This window comes from Lynx canadensis, chromosome B2, assembly GCF_007474595.2.
Source record: "Lynx canadensis isolate LIC74 chromosome B2, mLynCan4.pri.v2, whole genome shotgun sequence".
Lineage (NCBI taxonomy): Eukaryota > Metazoa > Chordata > Mammalia > Carnivora > Felidae > Lynx > Lynx canadensis.
The window spans coordinates 72,721,426-72,745,307 of NC_044307.1; the positions used below are offsets into that span (position 1 = coordinate 72,721,426).

The 23,882-nt window shown below is 36.8% G+C and overlaps 1 protein-coding gene across 2 annotated transcripts in view; it reads left to right on the forward strand.

Annotated features, from left to right (window-relative positions):
* BCKDHB (branched chain keto acid dehydrogenase E1 subunit beta) overlaps positions 1 to 22,890 on the forward strand; it is a 203,980-nt gene extending 181,090 nt beyond the window's left edge. The window contains exons 10-11 of one of the 2 annotated variants that reach the window (XM_030315890.2): positions 20,449 to 20,597; positions 22,661 to 22,890. In XM_030315890.2, the coding sequence (XP_030171750.1) occupies positions 20,449 to 20,589 (141 nt within the window). In that variant the 3' untranslated portion in view covers positions 20,590 to 20,597; positions 22,661 to 22,890. Of the gene's footprint in view, positions 1 to 20,448; positions 20,598 to 22,593 lie in introns of both variants that reach the window. The other variant, XM_032593204.1, reaches the window with a different exon arrangement.
* Positions 22,891 to 23,882: the final 992 nt, after the last annotated feature.

Genomic DNA, 23,882 nt, shown 5'->3' on the forward strand with positions numbered 1-23,882 from the left:
GGTTGATCTGTTTAATGGTGACAATAATGTTTTTAAGTGTTTAGTATCCCAAAGCAGTTTCCTAACAAGAGAATAAACAAAACCACTTGCTAGTTTCTGGAAATTTAAATTGTCCAACTTAATCACCTCTCTTCAATTTGGGATTAAAGTTTGGGACTAAAATTACTTGAGAAAAAAACCCTGTGACTTCACCCCAACCATGAGAAAATCATCAGACAAAGCCCAGTTGAGGGACATACTACAGAATACCCGACCAGTACGCCTTAAAACTGTCAAGGTCATCAAACACAAGGAAGGTCTGAGAAATGTCACAGCCAAGGAGATGCTAATGTAACAAGAAGACAAAATAGGATGTAGGACTCTGGAGTGGAAAAAGGACATCAGCAGGAAACTGAGGAAATAGGAATAAAGAGTAGACTTTAGTTAATAATAATGTATCGACATTGTTTTGTTAATTGTGACAAATGTACCATTACTAATGTGAGATGTTAGTAATAGTGGAAGCTGAGCATGCGGTATGTGAGAACTCTGTACTATCTTCACAATTTTTTCTGTAAGTGTAAAGCTATTTTAAAGTTATTTTTTAATTTTGGGGAACATATTTTGCAGAAAAGACTTTCTACCACAAGGTAACGGCAGCCAAGCCTCAAGCTACTGCTTGACTAAGGCCAGAAGTCCTGTGTTCTTTGGAGTCCTCTGTGCAGTCATTGAGGCTGAGGTAGCCCTGAGATTTGACATTTGGACTTCTTCTGGGCCTATGACCTTCCTTCTGTCTGGCTGTCTGTTTCACTATAATGTAGTATAGGTTAAGAAACCAGGAAACTTACATCCACTGTGTGGCAAGCACATACTGGACTTCACTAAAATTAACACATCCAATTTTTAGAGGCTTGTGGAATAGACCTACTATTTCCACAAATGAGAAAAACTGAGATTCAGAAGACTAATTTTCCCAGAGTCAGATGCTTCCTGTTAGACTCCACCCAAGAGCCTGGTTATTACTTCAGTTCTAGGCCTTTATACCTCCTTATATGTGTGCCTTCATTGTGTTTTGTTTTTGTTTTTGTTTTTTTAAGTTTATTTATTTATTTTGAGAGAGAGTGAGTATGAGCTGGGGAGGGGCAGAGGGAAGTGGGAGAGAGAATCCTAAGCAGGCTCCACACTGTTAGGACAGAGCCAGATGCAGGGCTTGATCCCACAACGAGATCAAGACCTGAGCTGAAATCAAGAGTCAGATGCTTAACCCGACTGAGCCACCCAGGTGCCCCAATGCCTTCTTTGTTATGGAGAGATGCACATCAGCAAGATATTCTTTTTAACCTATACCTTTAAAAAATATTTTAAATAAGTGTTTGAATGATTAGAAGCACTCAGGAAGTTGCAAAAAAATAGTACTCACAGCCCTCTGTACCCTTCACCAAGTGTCCCTCCATGGTGACATCTTATATAACTCTAGTATGATATCAAAACCAGGAAACTGACATTGGTACAATGCTGTTAACTAGACTACAAAACTTTTCACCATTTATTCAACCTATATTTGTGTGTGTGTACACGCGGTTCTATGTAGTTGTGTCCCCTGTATAGACTTGAATAGACACCACCACAATCAAGATACAGAATTGTTCCATCACGATACCTTTTTATATTTGCACCCTCCCCCATCTCCAGTCCACTGTCAACCACTAATATTTTCTGCATCTCTATAGTTTTGTCATTTCAAGAATGTTTATATGAATGGAATTTTTTGAAATTTGACATTGTTCACTAAGCATAGTGCCTTTGAACTCCATCCAGGTTGTTGTGTATATGAATAGCTTGTTCCTATTTATTACTTATTAGTTTTTCATGGTATGTCTGAACATACCACAATTTTTTAACCATTTCCCCCATTGAAAGACAGTTGAATTGTTTTCAGTTTTTGCTATTATGAAGAAGTTGTTGTGAAATTTGTATGTTTTTGTGTAGATATGTTTTCACTTCTGTGAGATAAATGCCCAAGAGTGCAATTGCTGGGACATATGGTATGAGTGGATGCTTAGTTTTATAAGAAATTGCCACTCTGTTTTCCAAAGTGTCTATACCATTTTACGTTCCCCCTACCCATGTATGGGAGATATCCACATTTTCACCAGCATTTGGTGTTGTCACTATCTTTATTTTTGGTTCAATAGGTGTGTAGTGATATCTCATTGTGGTTTTAATTTTCATTTCCCCAGTAGCTAATGTGTCGAATATTTTTCTATGTACTTATTTGGCATCTATCTCCTCTTTGATGAAATGTTCCTGTGTTTTGCCCACTTTCTAATTGGATCATTTCTTTGTTTACTGATGAGTTTGGAGAGTTGTTTACATATCCTGTGATATAAGACCTCTGCCAGATAAGTGATTTGCAGGTATTTGATTCCAGTCTTCCCTGTGCCTACATTTGCTAAATCAAACATTTTACCATGTCTTAGAGGTTCTGATTTTCCCTTGAGGGATGCTACTACCTTTTAACCTCAGGAATTTATGCTTTCGCATTTCATCATCAAAGAAGTTTTTGTCAGACTTCTGGGTTTTTCTTACAAATGAAAGAGTGTTTTCCCTACCCCCTCTGCCCTCCTTATTTACGAGATTCTGACACTTCTCTTTGATGATGTCTTCCTCACCCATTTTATTAATAAGATATTTTTCACCAATATGGCCAACTCTTAAGTACTTTTGATCTCCTTACTATGGAGTTAGACCCTTTCAGTGTTTATTCTTTTTTTTTAAATGTTTTATTTTATTTATTTTGAGAGAGAGAGAGAGAGAGAGAGAGAGCACACACGAGCAAGCACTTGCATGTGTGAGTGGGGGAGGGGCAGAGAGGAAGGGAAAGAAAATCCCAAGTAGGCAGGTTCCATGCTGCCAGCCGCAGAGCCCAACCCTGGGCTCGACCCCAGGAACCACGAGATCATGACCTGAGCCCCAGTGTTTATTCTTAAACAAAAGCATTTTGTGATTTCTTAAGGTCCTTGGGGCTTCTTTTGTTTTCTTCCTTTTATTTTTGTTTGTTTTGTTTTGGCTCTGTGGCCATCTATATTATCATTTTTTTACCATTTAAGTGTCAAAATGGTCATCTGACAACTTTGAGTCTAAGCTTTGTCAAGAAATCAGGGCTGAAATTCTTTTTGTTCAGTATCTATTGGCTTCTGTTTTCAGTATTGAAGGGCAAATGACTCTCAAGCCCTTGCCCTTTTCCTTGTCTGAAAAATGTGAAGATAAGTGAAAACTGGAGTTTTCCAAGTAAACCTCTACTGAGTGAGTGCCTGCTGTGTGCCAGACATTGTATGCTAGGATGACTTCTAGTAAAGGGATTCAGGAAGGGCATTTACTCTTTCAGTGACTGGAGTTCAATTTCCCTTATTATCATGCTGATCAATGTACCTGGCAGGCAGTGTGAATGATTAAGAGAAGCTAGAGCCACACTGTCTTGTCACTTACCTAGCTGATAACAGATTCAGGACAAGGACCCGAGTCTTTTACTTTCTGGTACAGTAATTAGTCCGAGAACCAAAGAAGTTGAGATGTTTTGTCATTCTTTTTCACAAAAAGAACATTTTTCCACAAAACAAAAAGACAGCTAATTGGAATTAAACTTTCTAAGAGATTTCAACTAATAATTCCAAATAACAGAACTTTCAAATAATCAGAATCTTTATAAATCAGAATTAAAATAAATGCTAAGCAAAAACAAATAAACCCTTCTCAACGTTGTATAATTGAGTGCATGGGAAACTTCCTAATTATATTTTTCCTTCATTTTTATATTACCTCACAATCACCCCAGCTTGCTAGGTAGCAACATTATTATGGGACTAGCTCAGAATATGCTATACTGTAATCAGCTTTGATGACAGAAAACCCAGCAGGGATGGGCTCCTGAGTGGCTCAGTCAGTTAAGTATCTGATTTCAGCTCAGGACATGATCTCATGGTTTGTGAGATCGAGCCCAGCATTGGGCTCTGTGCTGACAGCTGGAGTCTGCTTGGGATTCTCTCTCTGCCCCTCTCCTGCATGTACACACATGTGCTCTCTTTCTCTCTCTCTCTCTCTAAATAAATAAATAAATAAACAAAACACAACAAAACAAAACAAAACCCCAGCAAGCACATGAATGAGAGGAAAGGTTTTTCTCTACTGCCCCTAGATGGAGCATATGAAAATATGTTTCTATCTGTAATGGATTCCTAACCCTTGCCAAAGGAACAATAAATAACACTTACAAAAATATAATCTTCATGCACGTTGCTAGGTTTTTCCGTTTTGAGCCTTTTTCTTTATAATACATAACCATAAAAAAAACCACTGAGAGAGATGTGGAGATAAGAAATAGGGAGAGGAAGTCAGTAGTGTGAGTAAATGGGAAATTGATATTATCGTTAAGGAATTAGATATGGTAGTAAATCTACTGAATTACTAGAAGAGAAAAGGTATTTGAATATTCACCAGGAAGGGATTCCAGTTAGCCACAAAGTATACTAAAGTACTTCCAATTCTAAAATCCCCTATTTTTATTTTCCTCAGAAGTGGGCATTTCAGTGTTGATCCTCAGAAAGTTTTCTACTGAATGAAGTGATCATTTCCCAAAAATTTATTTGGAGAATAAATTCCCCCCAAATAGTCTGTTTATGTTGTGTGCTTTGACTTAGTACCCTCGTCCCTGTGTTCTTTGGTGTCTCATTATCAGCAAGTCCAGTATCCATCTCTGATGATATTTCTGATTTCCTGAAAATGAACCCTGGGTCTACCTGGAGAATCTTGTAAATCTCTGTAGGTACCCTTGTATGTACTCAGTAAAATATAGATATGTGAAGTATCAAAAACATATGTTACTGTTTTCCTGCCAGGGCTGGTCTGGTGGCCACCTGGCCATCTGGTTGTCCCACCCTGTTGTTCCTCCTCCCTTGCGAGCTCTCCCCTCCTCCTGTGCTACCGGCCCACCAGCTTTCTCTCCCTCTCTGGATCACGCCAGGCTCTTTTCTGCCCCTGGGCCTTTGTACTTGTATGACCTGGCAGGAATGCTCCTACCTGTTTCTGGGCAGAGCTAGTTGCTCATGGTTTTCAAATACCACCTCCTCAGAAAGCTCCTTCCTGAGCTCTCGGTATCTCTTGGAGCTCTAGCTCCCTGTTATGATCTGTCACAGACCCCTGCATACTTCCTTTCCAGCACGTCCTCATACTTATTTCCCCCACTAGAATATAAAACTCTATGCAGGTAGGGACATAATAGGCTCTGAAGCATTTGACGAATGATTGAATACATGAATTTTAAAAATCAACATCAAGGTCGTGAGGCTTCCTGGAAAAGGGCATTTGAGCTAATTTTGCAATGTGGACTGTGTGAAGCTAGCAAAGGATAGCCAAAGCAGGGAATTGGTGAAGAGGGGTTTGTGTAAAGGCAGTGTTATAAAATGGTAAGCTTCGGAATGGAGGTGGGCCTGTGCATGTCTGCACGGGGCTGTGAGAGAAATCGGGGTAAATAAAGAATAAGCTTTGGGGAACCAAGGAAAGCTTTTAACTAGGGGAGGGCACAATAACAATAAACAGTGTGGCGTCTGGTAGATGAGTAAGACAGCACTCAGTAATCGCTAAGGAGCAAAAATGTCCACACCCCAGTTCCTGTCTTGTTGACTTTTTTGCCTCATCAGTGACTAAGCTCATTAATGCCCCAGAGTGAAACAATATAAGGAGAAACTAGATCTGTTTGGTTAGGAGATATCTAGTGGGGCCCACTCTGTGTCAGGCATGTACCTCTAAGACGATGGGCTGTGGAGAGCAGTGTGCATGAGACTATGTAGTGTTGGTTTTGCACACCTCGAGTGAGGCACAGCTGGAGAGATGGATACTTGAATCGGTGAAGACAAAGCTGGCAAACGCTCGTCTCCTTAAGTAGGAGGGAGATGTTATTTAATTTAATAAATGTACTCAGCTTATTTACTACCCTGCATGGTAATAATTACGTATCTGGAAATAACTACAGATAAGAAATGCAGCTCTTCAAATGTGTGCTTCTTTTAAGAGACTCCAAGAGCTGGGTGGAAGCATATGTTGTTTTCTTGGAAGTTTTGCTTCCGATATGTCATTTGTTCTCGGGAGACCAGTTTTATTCTTCTGCCTGGACCTCCACACATCACACATTCCAGCTGTGACATCCTTAGATTACTTACGTCACAACTTTTACCTTGTTTTGAAACTGAACTGGGGTACAGTGGCTGATTTCACTAGTTTTACATTTATTTATAAAGACGAATTCTAGTGAATTCAGTCAGCAAATGTGTTGTTTGTTTTGCACGAAAAGTGGGATATTTCAGTCTGGAAACTAGTTCATATCGTTATGGCCACAGAAAAGGAAATCATTTTTTTTAAGAATATCAGTGTTCGGAGCTGTTGCTTATTGATAGGGAAAGGGTAGTTGCCATAGCGATCTAACAGCCTCTGGAGGGAATGCGGTCATGGCCTGAAGCATCCGGCAACCCACCCAGTTTGCAGAGCCCCTCTGAAAAGAATTTCCTTCCATGGAGATTATTTGAGTTACTGAAATAAAAATAGTTTAATTTCTGTAAATTCAGATTTGTCCATAGATTTGTTTTGCACACTTACTGACTGTAACTAAAAGAAACGCATTTACAATAAACACAGCATATGTGATTTTCTTCAGGAATGAGGTTAACTATACTGCACGTTAATTATTCCACAAATATGTTCTCAAACACAACAAAGCAACTTTGACTTTTCTTGCGTGAGGAATAGAGCTTGAAAACCAGTTCAACAAGATGCTGATCGAATGCATTTATCACTGTTTGGGGTTTTCAGAGTTTCCGTGAGTATCCGTAGGTGGAAGAAACTCTCATGACATATAGAAATCTGTTCAAGCTGTGCTGGGTGAAAATACCCGTATATAATACTTATTTAACAGTAACATAAACCTGTAATCGGTAGTTCTGAATCCGAAATTGCTCACAGGGCAGATTGATGTGTGAACACTGTATTTACAGGACCAAGACCGCACATTTGCTCTGCAGCTGTGTTTAATGGTTATCAGTTTGGCACGCAGCATGATTGTCTTGGAGGGAGAATAGACACTTCAGATCCCCTTCGGCAATTCTGAAGTAACTGAAGTACCTACTGCTGAAGTGAATCATACACACTTAATTAGATTTGCTACATAATTAGCATTTGAGGAAACCTAAGGAAAATCCTCGTGGGTTGGTGATTTGTTTTGTCAGACATATAAGCATGCTCATTCAGGGGACTGAGAATTGAAAATGATGAAATTTTAATGCATCCTAACTCAGATATATTATATACATATATGATTTTTTAATTGAGCTTTTAAATGTGAGATTTTCTTCGGGATGTCTGGAGTTCTTGTCCCAGACAACTGGGACCTATCTGTTTTCACACATGGGGATGGACCCGTCCACACACAGTCATGTCCACTTGGTGGCACTTATGTGTGTGCAACTAGCTTTACACCTATAATGAGAGCCCACAGCTATTTAATAAACACCCCAGTGCCAGCTGTGGAGCCTGTGCCAGTAACCACTAATTGAAGCCAGTGAGTACAGTCTGAGACAGGGAGACCCCATACTGCACTTAAATTTACACTTTAATTTCAGATTAATTTAATTGCAATGTCTTATTTGTTGATTGTTGTTTTAATTGCAAAAAAAAAAAAAAAAGAATTTAATCTTATTCTCAAAAGACATTTCTTTACTCCAGGAATTTTCTTCAGTACTGTTAGAGCTCTACTAAGTGAGTTAACCGTGGAGAATAGCTATAAAATATTTACTGCAAGGAGAGGATTAAATTTCATATTCCAATTTAAGTTAAAGGCTAGGGTAAAACTTGTAAACCTGTGTGTATTTAAACTATTTTTCCAATCTATCAAAAAGCTGTCACATTCTTATCAAATCACTTAGCTACTTAAGTTAAATCTCGATTTTCCCATAGATAAGGAAATGAAAGGAAGCGAGTTTCATTTCCTGATGAAGCACTTAAATTATTGTCTTTACTCTTACAGTAAAAGAAACTTTAAGCTCCCAGCCTAACCACTGGTGGAACATTCAGGTTTTTTCCTCAGAATTCAAAGTCAGTTTCAGAACTCACAGTGGCAGTTTGTGCCCTGCACTCAATCAAACCAATAGTAGAAACAAGATCTATTCATGTCCTCCCTTCCCCTCATTTTCCCGTCTTCTCCCCAACAAGTATCTAAAAGAAGCCAAACAAATAAATCTGAGCTTAATCTGCTGTACCTCTAGAGACCCATCTCTTCCTAATGACCACCGTGACCCAAGACTCTATACTGCTAATAAGCTTTTTATTAGACTTAATATATATACATACATACATATATATATGTATATATATATATATATATATATATATATATATATATATATATATATATAGGACTTGGCATAAACCAGTAGACAATTCTACCAGTTTCTCTTTCACAGGTATAATGAGAGCACTAAATACAAATTTTGCCCTATATCCAAGCAGTATTCTCTTGCCTACTCATAAATCTAAAGCCCTGTGCAGGATACCTAAGAGTAAGCAGCAGAGCTGGTTTGAATACCAACAGAACTGTGGGCACCTGCGTGATGTTGGCCACCGCACTTAACCTTTGCCAGTGGCAAGGTTCGCTTTGACACTCCATAGGGTTGTTGAAAGAATTGAGACTACATAAATAATTGTACTTGTTTATTATTAAACAAGAACATCTCTTTGGTTACTATTTAGTAAATGTCTGGGCTTTTTATTCTCTGTAAACATGTACATATTCCTTTTTCTGAAGTGACAGGCATATGGACAAATACATTTCTTTTCCTGTAAGCCTCCATATTGTTTCTCGGGATATTCACGAGGATGTGTTGATACATACAGAATTATTTGTGTCCATGTGTCTATGCCCAGTAGGGAAATGCCTGTGATCTCTGTGGGGGAATCCGTGCTATGTATTTTAGCCTGATTCCTCATTGAGGGACCTGATTGAACTTTTGTAGAGTTCAGCCTCAAGTAAGTAGATAAAAAATAGTAAGTAAATGCTTTGGTCCATTTAAATAAACTGTGTGAACATCACCCTTTTACAGAAACTACATAAATTGAGTTCATCCAAAAACAGTACCTTTGGCATTTTTAATATTATATTTTTGCACTTAACTATGAAATTATCCAGAACCAGGTCCCAGTTACTAACCACCTTTCCCTAGTGTGTCTGTTGTTTTATCAGGCTTATTAGAAGTTTGTCCACAGTGAGCATGCAATATGGTCTTTGTGAGAATTGGGTTCATCTTACCTGCATACAATTTACCCAGTTATAGGAGTAAAAAAAAGGAAGTATGTGGATTTTTCCCCTCATTCTGAAATATCTCTTATTCTTGAAATTCTGAAAAGGTGTGTATGCAAAAACATAGACATTTAATTTGAAAAGCTTCTTTGTAAGAAATATGAACCAACTTTAAAGGTAGAAACATAGATCTGTAAATACAGTAAAGAGGAAAATATATTTTGGATTCTGCATTTTATTTTAATTGAATGCAGACAACAATTACAAGTGCTAGATTTGTTTTAATGAAAAGGTTAAACTCATCCTATTAGCAAAAGTCATCTGCGTGTAAATAATGAGAGCCCTAACAAGCCTCTTCTTACTTAGGTCAGAGACTCCTGCCAAAAACTTGTTTGCTTTGTTAATTTGTTCAGTTATTAAACTTTGGGAGGGCTGCTACTGCAGGGATCCAATTAACACATTTTTGCCTACATCTCCCTAATAATTGGTGATAGCCTTAGAACATTCATTTCTGTTGTGCTTTTGTTAGTAAAATTGTAGTTATCTGGTGACCAGAATTAAAGTGCTGAAAAATAACCTGGTCTAATTTATTCATTCAGCAAAACCCAGCTTAAAGGCTGTGTCGCTATGACACCCAAGATTAACTTTAAAAAAAAAAGTGTGTTTAATTTCAGTAAAAACATTGACACATCTCTTTGGGCATTCTGTAGATAAAATAAAATTGATTTTTCCCTTTTCCTTGCCTTTTCTACATTTAGCAAGTTGCTTTAGCATGTTTTAAACATAAACTAAAACATAAACTAGAAATTTGACATATTTAAAGAAAATGAAAAAGCAGTAAACACACACACACACACACACACACATGAAACTTTATATTGTAACAAGAAATCATTCGTAGAATAGCAAATATTTTAGCCATCATTTCTTTATCCAGCTTCTCAAGCTTTTTAGAAAGATGGTGCTAAATAGGGGCTAGTAGTTTCGTTTTGTGATCAGCCTCAAAACTTAAAAACAGGTTGCAGAATTGGGACAGTGACAGATCCTAATAGAAGTTTTCCTAGTGCAGGTTCAGTTTCCCAAATTCTAAAAGAATCTACTTTTTGTGTCACGAGACAAACGAATCATTAAGCTGCTCTTGCCAAGGATTGATTTCTGCCTTCCGAGGACCATTTGGTAGCAGTAGAATTCTATAGGAATAATTTTATGGTAAAGACAATCAGAAAAACGGAATGCTTTATAAAATCATCAAAAGTTGCTTTATAGGAGTATTTGAAGTTTCCTGTTGTCAAACAAAAGCAAGATTCCTACCTGACAGAGAGTGGTTTGTTCGTGAGACGACCCAGTACTGCACGCCGCTTATGTTTATCGTTATGCACCCACATTCTCAGGAAATTCCACTTTCAAACTTTGCTGCTGCCGATGCTTTCTTCTATAGGGAAGAATTGAGAACTATAAAATTTGAGAAGCTTCAGCGTCTGTGGAAATTTGAGAGCATTGCCTTTTTTTCCCCTCTCTATTGAATACGAATTGTTTTAACAAAAGCATTGTTGCCGCGGTACGTTTTGAATGTCTGCACATTTATGCATCTGCACATAGGATATCTGAAAAGAATCTTAACTTTAAATTTTGAACTTTTAAAGCCTCAGAACCGAACAGACTGACTGCTGCAAATAAGCACGATGCTTCTTTGCAGGAAGACTTAATGAAGAAATGACCTTTTTAGCTGCTGTTTCTCACCGTGCTGGTCAGGTGAAGGTGATGCAGCAGCTCAAGACAGTATCTGGGGCAAAGTTGGGAAGCAGAACCAAACTTTTACCGGTTTTACCTGGAAAACCAAAGTGGTTTGGATGGGGTGCTAGTTTTACCTCTGTGGTTGCTAATTTAGTTTTTATGAACAACAAAATGAGTTAGTGTTTGTAAAGTAGTTAGTTCAGTCCCTGGGCCATAATGAACACTATGTACTTTCTTAAAAAGTGGTTTTAGAAAACATCAGAAATTGTAGACATGAGTTATCACTTACTTTCACTTATTTTCTGATTTTAAAACAGTGAAATTTATAAAAGCCATCTTCTGAGAAACAAAAGCAATCCCTTTTATATAATAAATTGTTTGTTTTAATGTTATAGTTTGATTTTAAAATGTGTTCTACTTTAGTTTCCACAGTTAATATGTTGAGATTCATAGATAATTTTATAGTAACATGTTTATATCTTAACGACTATAGAATTTGAGGCATGAATCATTTCTATGCAGATTTTAATATCATACTCCAACTTTGTTTTAGGTAGCTAGACTATATCCAGGGAAACACATTTAGTTCAGAAATAATATTTCTAAGTTCAGAAAATAAGCTTCCATTTTAAAAATGGAATTTGAATTTAAATGAAAATCCTAATTTAGAATTCAGCTCCATTCTTTAGCTAAAGAAATCGTAGAAAACAAAAATTGTACCAGATTGCCAGTAATTTGCATTCAAGAGGAAGAAATGGGGTTTTTTTTTTTAAAGTCCTCAGATACTGAAGACATTTCAGCGAAGTTAAATAATAGAAATCTCAGCTTTTAATTTAGTCAAGATTATGATTCTACAGAGAAGCCTTGCTGAAATACATGTTTTTGGGACAGACTATATATGTTTTTAGGTATTATAGAAAGCTAGATAAAATTATATTACTCATATACTGTTTCAGTTAGTTGCACTGGTTCAGCTGTGTTTTAAACGTGAGAAGCTTCAAATCAACAAGTGTTTGTTGAATGCATCTTGTGTGCATATGGTATTAGAAACATAAAATAAACGTAACTCTAATGTTTGAGGGCAAATTAGGGACTGTGCTATCTGAAGATTTAATTTCATAGGTCTGTGTTATGTGGAAAATTGGTACAGCCTAATATGTCTTCTAAGCTATATTTTAAAAACATGATACATACTACTTAAACCATTATTTAAATGAAAAATAATATGTTACATTAGTAAAAGTTGTATTTATTTAATTCAGTAATGAAATTAATTTGGAGTTGCTGGCATAGTGCCTTCACAGGTTTCTGTGACTCATTTGCTAAGGAAGTGTGATTCAAGACACCAGAATCATTTTTTTCTCATCTGCTAAAGCTCATGTTTTGGCTATGGGCAAGTTTTGATGGCAGATTTAAATCAAATTTAAAACAAATATTCTCTGATAGTATTGGGAGGCTGGGTGATGTCTAGCCTTACATAGATAAGACTAATCAACTTAAGTCTCTAAGTTCATTGACTTTATGGCTATCAAGTTTACATCATCTGGTATATTCAGGTCTTTTTCATATTTTTTAGAGTTTTACTCTTGCACTGCTCATTATGACCTCTAGACAACTAATTGAACTTAGAAGCAAAATCTCTTGTTTTATTGTTAATTTAACAGTTTAACTAAATTAGGACTAAATGGTATTGGAATTCAGGTTGGAAAGTAAGCACATCCAAAATCATTTAAAGCTGTGTATTATTTTTTTTTCTCCTGGAGAAGAAATGATAACTCTGTGATCTATGTCTGGCTTGGTGCTTATTACATTTATAGCTTAATTTACTCCCATCCTATCCCCCTCTTGGAAACAAAATATATTCTCATAGTTTAAATGGGTTATTGGTGGCATAATAATGATTATGTGATATATTTGGGACCTTTTTGTTTGCAAAGTAATTTAAAAATCAATTTTCTGAGCTATAACTTTGAAATTAAGTAATGAACTGATGTTTCTCATTATTCCAAGGAGGAACATAAAATCTTGATTTATCAGGTAATCCTATAGGCAATGTATGCCTATTCTGACTTGTGATGTGTTTCTCATTACAGTGTCCTGCCTTTCTGACCTTCCATTAAATGTTTAGAAAAATTAGTTTTTCAGGAAAATTTAAGTAATGTAAACAGCCTATATCAGCTATAAGAAATTAGGTACATACATAAAAAACCCTGAAGTTTTCTTATCTCACTTTTAACTTTTTTTCACAACTTTCCAACTCAAGAAGGTATGTGGTCTTACACAATAGGCTGTATCCAACTTTCTGTCGTTAGAAGAACTGAATAAAAATTATCCAGAATTTTTCCTAGAAAGAAATCCAAGCCTAGGGTTGCCTTGAAATAAAAAGCAAAACCAAATGGTTACTTTAAAACTAAATTAAATGATACTGCATGGTCTTTATTCTTTACTGTTTTTCAAAGTATATATAGCCCTGATTACATTCAATTAGGTTGGGCTCTTTTACTTGTAACCATCCAGTAGCTAACTGACAGCCTACTTTTCTATAGTGGCCCTGCTGGGAAATTATGTTCTTCTGGGGGAGAGGGGGTAGATTTTTTTTTAACCATTTCCAGAGCTCTTGACTTTCTTATCTAGCTACACAATCTGTCATTCCAGCCCCAGGAACTGGCAATTTGTGTCCACATTCCCTGACTCCCACCAGGGGGCAGCACCGGACCCTTTCTTTCCTTGAGGCCTGAATGTAGCCTGTTTCTCTCATAACCTCAGTGATTTCCACCCTCCTTCCTCATACAGCACTTAGTTATTTTTGGTATTTTCTTACATTTTTTAAGGCTTAGTAAGTCTCCAGTAACGGGTAGCTGTTCAGGCACAGTGCTATAAGGGATATTACTTCTCAGTGTTGACCGTTCTGTGTATCAGAATCTTCTCTTCATTGATGATTTGATCTATCATTTCAAATACTTTGTGTTTATTATAACTTAGAAAATCTTAAGAGAAAACAAAAACCTAGCAATTACTGAGCACTATGATGTGTCAAGCTTGAAACCTGGTACTCTTCATATGCTACTGCACAATCTGGAGACGCAAATAGGCAAAGTAACAATAGAGTTATGAAACAATAGGATAATATAATATTTTTCAATACCTCTAATTTGCTATTGAGTAAACAGGGGCTTGGAGAAATGAAATCATAGGAAAACAAAGATTCCCTTTACATAGACTTCCAAATTCCATGCTGTATCAATTATATTATACAGCTTTGCCATAAAAACAGTGAAAAGATTTGTGGAGAGAGTGATTGAAGCCACAATGTGGAATGCCTGAGACTGATTTCAGTGCCATAACTCCTGTGACATTGTGACAGGAGAATTTATGGTTGATATACTTAAAACTTTAATGGGGAGATGAGGTTACATGTTGAGAGATTTTGTGAGATCCCGTGAAAGCCCTAATATATTCATATTTGCATGCACATACTATACAATCTATATTACAGTCACTAAAACACAGGACTGAATGTAGTACACTTAATTTTTAGAAATGTATTGCTAATTTTATTTTTCTTAAAACAATAATGGATCCAATTTAATTAATTTTTACTTGTTCTCTCTTACCTGCTAAAAAATATGCAGGATCTCTGTCCTCTGCTATCTTAACAAGATACTTAAAACTTTGTTTTGTTTTGTTACAAATAGGCAAATAAGGAATATATTTTATTCACATCTATAGTTTTTATGATTTGGAATTGTTATTTCAGATTGTCTGCTTCCTTTTCTGGTTATAATATGCATAGCAACCCAGATGGCTAATATGTAAACAATTTGAGTTATGTTGATTTAAATCACTTAGGATAACTCAGGAGGTTGCTGATACCCGGGACCATCTGTTTATTGCTCTATGTGTGACTTTTAGGCTTACATGTGTGCTTTTCTTTACATGTCTTAGCCTCTGCCTTCCTTATGTATAAGACTGCATTTAACCCATTATGCCACTTGAGACTCTGTTCTAAAACCTCCATCCCAGCCTGCTTTCTATTTTACCATTCTTCTTTATTCCTATTTTTATCTATCTATCTATCTATCTATCTATCTATCTATCATCTTTCTTGTTATTACTATCCTCAATAGTCATTTTGCAGAAGAGTGTCTAGGAACACAGGCTTTGCAGTCCAGTTGGAATCTTAATTGGCTATGTATGTAGCTATTTGACCTTGGACAAATTCTTTCACCTTGATTTCCTCATCTGCGAAATGGAATATAATACCTACCTCATAGATTTGTTAGAGATAAAATATAAAGTATAATTCATTAAGTACCATTCCTGTTACATCGTTAGTACTGGTTACTATTATTAACATTTTATTTTAAAGGTTTTTTTTCTTTGTTTTTTTGAAAGAGGGAGAGCAAGAGCAGGGGCGGGGCAGGGAGAGAGGGAGAGATAGAATCCCAAGCAGGCTCATGCTCTGTGTGGAGCCTCATGCGGGGCTTGAACTCATGAACCCCAAGATCATGACCGGAGCCAAAACCAAGAGTCAGATGCTTAATTGACTGAACCACCCACGCGCCCTATTGTTAACATATTTTAGAAAAAAAATTTCTCATAATGACAGATATTCAGAAGTAAATTTTGAATACCATATACTAGAATGTCACATAATGGTCTTTTGGAAGGAATTTCTGTTTCCTTTTAAGCACCTGATTACTTATGTGAAAGCACACACCACAACAAAATGTATGTAAGTGTAACTAGGCGATTGCTTCAGGGTTCATGTTCACTCCTTCTCACTGATCTATGGTGATACTTAGGACCATGAATAGCTGGAGAAAAGTTTCTCTTGGCACCTGTCTGATTCTCTTCTGATGTCCCTGGTTACATATTACACTGCAATCTGCTTTGGAACCTCACAGTTACATCTGTAATTGTCCCATGTGGACTGAGCTGCTCCACATACAAGCTCTCCAAGGAGAGGAGCAGAAACCGATGTTTCCCATGTTAGCCCCTGTGCTGGACATGACCTGTAGTTCTCACAACTCTGTGGGTTAGGTAATTATTTCTTCTTTAATTTTATGTGGGTTACTATTTTTGAATGAAAAATCATCAGAGTTTTTATTTTTTTATTTTTGAGAGAGAGAGAGCATGTGTGTATGAGCAGGAGAGGGCCTGGGGGGATGGTGGTGGGGAGAGAAAGAGAGAGAGAGAGAGAGAGAGAGAGAGAGAGAGAGAGAGAGAGAGAGAGAGAAGAGAAAGAATCTTAAGTAGGCTCCACACCCAGCACGGAGCCGGACGAGGGGCTCCATTCCATGAACTATGAGATCATGATCTGAGCTGAAATCAAGAGGTGGCCACTTAACTAACTGAGCCATCCAGGAACTCCAAAAAAACATCAGTTTTTAAAATAAGTGTACTTGGGGCGCCTGGGTGGCGCAGTCGGTTAAGCGTCCGACTTCAGCCAGGTCACGATCTCGCGGTCCGTGAGTTCGAGCCCCGCATCAGGCTCTGGGCTGACGGCTCAGAGCCTGGAGCCTGTTTCCGATTCTGTGTCTCCCTCTCTCTCTGCCCCTCCCCCGTTCATGCTCTGTCTCTCTCTGTCCCAAAAAAATAAATAAACGTTAAAATAAGTGTACTTATTCAGTCAATGGAAAAGAAAAATACAGTTAATCTGGCCTGTCTTGGAAATTCACATACATGGTTACTATAATTATGGTGTCATAATGTGGTATATAATAGAGATGTGATTTCTGGAGGATTAATCTGGTACATTGATCTACAAATCTGCTGATGAAATTCAAATATTTTTTTGTAAATGTGTGTGTGAGTATAGTTTCTGTATGAAAAAAACAGGGTGAACAAGGTTGCCCTGTTTTGCTGGTTGCAAAAAGAAACATATAGCCACACATAAATCATTTGTGTATGAACCAGTTCAGTAGGAAGTCACTGTGTGCAGCTGCTTGACCCAAATATCTTGTTTCCAATCTCTTTACAAGAAGCTTTAACACAAGTCCGTGGAAGGAATAACTTAAATCTCTAATATTACTTCAGTTAGCAAAGCATTAAAATTTCAAACTGTTTCAGTTGGTTAGGGCCTATCCTTACAAAAATTGAGCCATAGTCCTCTGTTATCTATCCTTATATTATCCTCCATGATTTAAAAAATATACTTTATATATTTACATATAGTACTTTATAATCCTTTACTTCCATTTAATGTACAGTAATTATTTCCAAATTAAGGAAATGCTACATAAGAAGTTACAAAACTAACATAAAATTGTAATTTTTATTCACATAAAGAAGGTGATCCTTTACTCTTTTATGTCAGTGTCATTTAATTACGAAAGTAATACTGTTTCATAAAAACTCAAACAATACATTTAAAGTGTGAAGTAGAGTCCTTTCTCGAAAACCTCTTTGCCTCAGAGGGTGACCACTGCTTATAGTTTAAGTGTGACATTTCAGACCTTTTTCTGTGCCCATGCAAACACACAGAAGTATCTTGTTTTTGTTTTTAAATTTAATTTATTTTTTTAAATTTACATCCAAGTTAGTTAACATACAGTGCAACAATGATTTCAGGAGTAGGTTCCTTAATGCCTCTTACCCACTTAGCCCATCCCCGCTCCCACAATCCCTCTGGTAACTCTCTATTTTGTTCTCCATATTTAAGAGTCTCTTATGTTTTGTCCCCCTACCTGTTTTTTTTTTCCATTACCTTTGCTTCCCTTATGTTCATCTGTTTTGTACACACAGATGTATCTTGTAAAGAGTGACTTTAACATTCTTGAGGAATTAGGAGCATTGCTATTTGAAAAAAAAAGTTTGATGATGTTAGTCATTATGTTAAAAGGAGTCATTTTCACAAATACTGGCAGATCGTTCTGTTGTATCCCAGCTTTCCAACTTTGAAAGAGCAGTATTTTATAGCAGGTGTAAAGTCAAGGGCATTTAGTAAAATGTTTTCCCTTTGATTTTCTGTACTTGCAGTTATGAAGAGTAAAATAATCAGGGAAGATGGGGAAAAGCCCATATCAATTAAAGTAATAAAACTGAGTTAATCCCACATCAATAATGTAAATCCCTTTAAAATTACTTGTTGCAGTCAAGAAACAATCCACCTGTCTTCTTTTTTTTTTTTTTTTTTTTTTGCATATTAGTAGTGGAATTTCTTAGGTTACTCTTTAAGCCTTATGTATATAATGTTCTCAAGTTGTTAATGAAGATTTCCTGTTGTGAGGAAAAACTAGCACTTACTTGGTGTTTGATAATATAAACCACAGTGGTTATGGGGGCAGAGTGAGGTCTGTTAATGGCCGCTTGTATCTTGATGCTAATTTGTTCTGTTCCCAGGCTCTTTGTGCCCTAATATGCTTGTCACTTAAAGAAATATCCACAGAGGATAGGTATTGAACATGAGTTGTCATGTTTCCTTCATGTAAAACTTTCTGCTCAAATGAAAATGTCAAAATAATACAATAGCCAACTATGGAAACAGCCCAAATGTCCATTGACTGATGAATGGTTAAAGATGTGTATGTATATGGTGGCATGCATGTATATACACACACATATTATAAATATGTAAAATATATTTTTAAATCATATATACACACACATGCACACACACACACACACACAATGGAATATTGCTCAGGCATAAAAAGGAACGAAATCTTATCATTTGCGACGATGTGGATGGAGCTAGAGAGTATTATGCTAAGTGAAATAAGTTAGAGAAAGACAAATTCCATATGATTTCGGTCGTATGTGAAAATTAAGAAACAAAGGAGAGAGGCAAATCAAGAAACAGATTCTTAACTATAGAGGACAAACTGATGGTTACCAGAGGTGTCAGTGGGTGGGGAGGAGGGGTGAAATAGGTGATGGGGATTAAAGAATGCACTTGTGATGAGCACCGGCTATTGTACAGAAGTGTTGAGTCACTGTATTGTACACCTGAAACTAATATTATACTGTATGTTAACTGGAATTTAAATGAAAACTTTGAAAAAATAAAACATTTGTGTTAAGCAAAAAAAATAAATAAATAAAGTGCAGTTAAGTAAAATATGTAAGCAAAGGTGAACCTCAAATCCTTTGTAAAGCAAGGTAATGTAGAATGCAGGTGCATAAAAAAACCTAAGGGTTCTGTTGTTGCTGTTGTTTTGTTTTGTTTTCGTGTAGCAGACACACGGTGCTACATTTGTTTCAGGCATGCAACTTAGTAATTTGACACGTTTATACATCATGCTATGTTCTCCACAAGCGTGGCTGCCTCCCATTACATGGCTATTACAGTATCATTGACTGTGTTCCTTACGCTCTGCTTTTTATTCCCATGACTTACCTCATTCTCTAACTGGAGGTCTGTACCTCCCTCTCACTTTGCTCAACACCTCCACTCCCCTTCTTTCTGGCAACATTGGGAAAACACCTAAGATTTAATTTGAGGTAATAGCTGTGAATGGTAACATTAATATCATTTTCATAGGAATAGTTTAATCATATATCTCTCTTCAGATTTTTTTAACCTCCTAAAAATTTTAAGTATGAATTTGCCACCTGAATAACTTTTTTTTTCCCCCCTGAAGATAATTTCCTACAGGATTCTTCTGTGGTTGGGATTTTACATTTTTGAACCAGAGCTCTAGCTTCATGGAGTTCATTGTCTCTCAGGAGAGACAGATAATTAGGCAACTTGCTGATCTTTCTGAGTTCAGTTCTGCGAGAGCTCAGGGCAGAAGCCCCTCTCTTATCAGTGGTGCAGGGTTGGGGAAGTGCCACCAAGGAAGGCTTCCCAGCAGGGTGACTCCTAACATGATATCTGAGAGATGTGCACACATCAGTCAGGCAGAGAGTGATGGGCTTGGGCAGTGACTTGGGCAGGGGACCATCAGCATCTACAGAAGCCTAGCCATGAGAGAATGCAGGCACAGCTAAGTACCTGGTAGATGTTCAGTGTGGCTGTGTAGAATAATTACAAACATAGATTATGAACATAATGCATGTCCATTGCATACAGGAACTTGAAAAACACAGGAAACAAGAAAAAACATATACCATCACTAATTTCAAGCCGCAGAGTTTCCTGTGAACATTTCATTATGATTTTGTCATGTATTTGTAGGACAGTGTGTTTGGTATAATCCCAATTAGACTTAAGCAGTAGAGGTATGTGTAGGCATAAATTCAAATGCCTGTAGATGAAAACATTTTAAGTAAAATTGGGATTGAGCCCAACATGCTGTTTGTTACTTTATTTTTTAACTTTTTTTTTACATTAAAATATACTTAATTATTTTAATGCCCTTGGATAAAACTGTATTCTAAATGAAAATATTTCATCTCTGTGAATAAAAGAGAATATTCTTGAAGTTAACTATCTGTGTTCTTCTCTGCAGGAAGAATGTTTCCTGAACCTAGAGGCTCCTATATCAAGAGTATGTGGGTATGACACACCATTTCCTCACATTTTTGAGCCATTCTACATCCCAGACAAATGGAAGTGCTATGATGCCCTCCGAAAAATGATCAACTATTAACCATATTGGTAAGTCTGCCCTGCATTTTGAGAAAGCTAGCATGCCACTCTCATGAATGTACCATTTTTACGAAATTTTTTTAAAGTTTATTTATTTTTGAGAGAACGAGACAGAACACGAATGGGGGAGGGGCAGAGAGAGAGGGAGATACAGAATCCGAAGCAGGCTCCAGGCTCCGAGCTGTCAGCACAGAGCCCGACACGGGGCTCGAACCCACGAACCCTGAGATCATGACCTGAGCCAAAGTCAGACGCTTAACTACCTGAGCCACCCAAGCGCCCCACCCATGAATGTACTATTAACCAATGGCAATGGTCATCAATGTGTTGGCAATTTCTAAAACAAAATGTGGACTTAAGAAAAAAGTTCACATTCATAGTGGTATATTTACATTGAATAGAAACACATCAATTATTATTATCTGATGTATTATCGGATATCTATAAAACAGATGTGTGCACATATTAACATTGAGGAATCAATAAAGAGGAAGGTGCATATGCTCTGTGCCATGGTTGGATTGCAAATATACCTTACTCCACGGTTCCAGTTTTATCCTCATTTCTGTATATTTTTACCAGCTATTTAAACTGTTCATGCAGAGGGTTAATTTCTGTTATTTAAAAATGGGCCTTCAAGCACCATTAATGTGGACTCCAGTGAATTAAACTATATGATGATCCATAACATACAATTTGTATTATCTAAAAACAGGTTTGTTGAGCAGGAAACTTATTTATTGTGTATAGGGAAGTTTTACTTAAAAGAATCCAGAACCACTGCCATTTCCAGATTCCTTTCTGGCAAGTGAATGTTTTGGCTTTTTTAAAGTTTATTTATTTATTTTGAGAGAAGGGGGAGGGGTAGAGAGAGAGGGAAAGAGAGAGAATCCCAAGCAGGCTCTGCACTGTCAGCACAGAGCCCAACACAGTGCTGCAACCCACGAACTGTGAGATCAGGACCTGAGCTGAAATCAAGAGTCTGACACTTAACCGACTGAGCCACCCAGGCTCCCCCAAGTGAATGTTTTTATTTCTTTTTTCTTTTAAAGTGAATGTTTTTAAATTGTGGATAATAAACTGATATTTATTCATTACGATTTTTCATGTCATGCTTACCCCTTTGGCAGTATTGTTCTAGCAAAAATGAATACCATTAAAAACCGTTTCGTTTTCAGGGCTTTAATATAGAAGTTACTATCACTGACGCACTGCTCTATTTTATCTTGACATTTTTGAAATACATAGATAGGATTAAATTTTAGATTTAACGCTTGAATATTAACATGTGATATTTACATTTTAATATCTAAAAATAGTAATAACAATACATTTTGAAGAACCACCATCTTGCTAAGAAAAAAGGAGAATAGACTCTGTATAGTAATGTAAGCACATACTTCTTCAAGATAAGAAATTCTGTAATTCTTGAATTCTGTGTTTGAGGAGTAAACCTAGCCCACCTAAAAGCAGAGAGATACCTTTAAATTTGTACACAGAGAGAAAAAAATCCGCCCCCCATCTGCCACTGTGATCCCCAATTTTTTGCAGTTCTATTTTGACAATGTTGCAGATGTAAATTTGGGCCCTTAGTCCCAAACACCAGGAACATATCCCTGGTGTTCTTTCAGACAATAGTAGATCTGGTGTCCTCTGAATGTCTATGAAAGCCACTGGCTTCTACAGTAAGTCACACTTACGACTAGTCAGAGGAACGCCATCTTTGTTGTCCATCCTGTACCTTCCATGGACTATCTCTAATGGACAGTCAAGGTAATAACAATGTGTGGCCATAGTATGTAGGTGCTGATTTAAATTTGGGTATATATTTCTTTTTAAACATAAAAAAATGTGTAAGCCTATCATGAAAACATGACAAAAGAAGAAATAGTTTTTCTGTGCTTAAAGCAAAATATGGCATTGAGGAAAATAGTCATGCAGTTAAGAAATCTGTTAGTTCGTGGTGGCCAGAATGTCTATAATTGTTATCGAATTTCTTTTACAGAAAAACTGGAAGATGATGACTAGATATGGAAATATTTTTCTGAACATTTTTCTTTTTATTTCCTCAGACTTCTCTCTTCTTGAAAAGAGTTTTTATGAACTGAACCACCTTGGATATTGGCTGAAAATTTTAAATTAATTATGGTATTAACACATATGAATCGATGATTTCCAGTAAGAGTGTCTCAGATTAACTTTTTTAAATGTTCCACTTGGTAGTCTTATAAATTCCATTTAATTACATCTGTAAATATTGGATTGGGATAATATTCAATAAAGCAAAATCAGATTGTCCTCAGGTCATGTGTCCTTTTTTTTTTTTTCATTAGTTAAAAGAATTTTAGTCAGAGTAATAGATTATCTTGTCAATTAAATCTGAATGAAAGTGAAATGTTTAGAAATGCAGATTTTCAACTTCATTTTATTTATTATAGTTCTTTGTGGTTAAGATGGTTGTATGTATGAAACTTGTGGAATATTTTTCCTCATCCTTCTCTCTTGTCTCAACAAGATCCACTGATGGACATACTCACTTTTTCTCCAGAAGCTGGCAGGCGTGGCAGGATTATCCTTGCTGCCTCGCTTCCCAATTGTGGGAGCTGGACAGTATGAGCCTTTTTTTTTGTTATAAAATTGCCAAGCTTTTGATACAGTTGGAATTTTTTTTTTTTTTTTGCCGTGATGTTGCAAAGCAAATATCTTTTTCCATGCCCTTTCTATTATTATGTAGATGAAAGCAGAACAAGATGAGCAACAACAAATGCTCTGGCAGAGGAAACCTCTGGGCTGGGGACATTGCCAGGGCCCCTCATCTCTCACCCTGCCCTTCATCATAGTTTGAGACAGGCCTGAACAGCCTCAGGAATCCCTTCGCCGAACACCTCATCTCTGTGGGCCCAGCCCTCACAGATGGTGCCGTGAGGTCTGTCACCCCTTCCGTAGATTCCAGAAAAGTTTGTTCTCCCCAGTTCCAGCAGAAAGATCCACCTCCCTACAAATCAGAGAAATAGGGTCATATAGCATTTTTCTTTCTCTATGAAGATAATGGATATTTTCTTATGATGACAAATGTTTATTTTACTTTAAAACTTTTTAAATTTTTAAAATTTAAAAAGTTGTGTTCTGTTCATTTTTATCAGATATATTTGGAGGATACAGAAATCTACAGTGATATTTGTAGCTAGCAAGAAACTTGGAGGTAAATTAAAGGCACTTTATCACAGATTCTATATAGCAATGGGCTGAAATAAAGAACCAGAGCACTTGTTAGAGTAAAAATAAAGCCCTGTG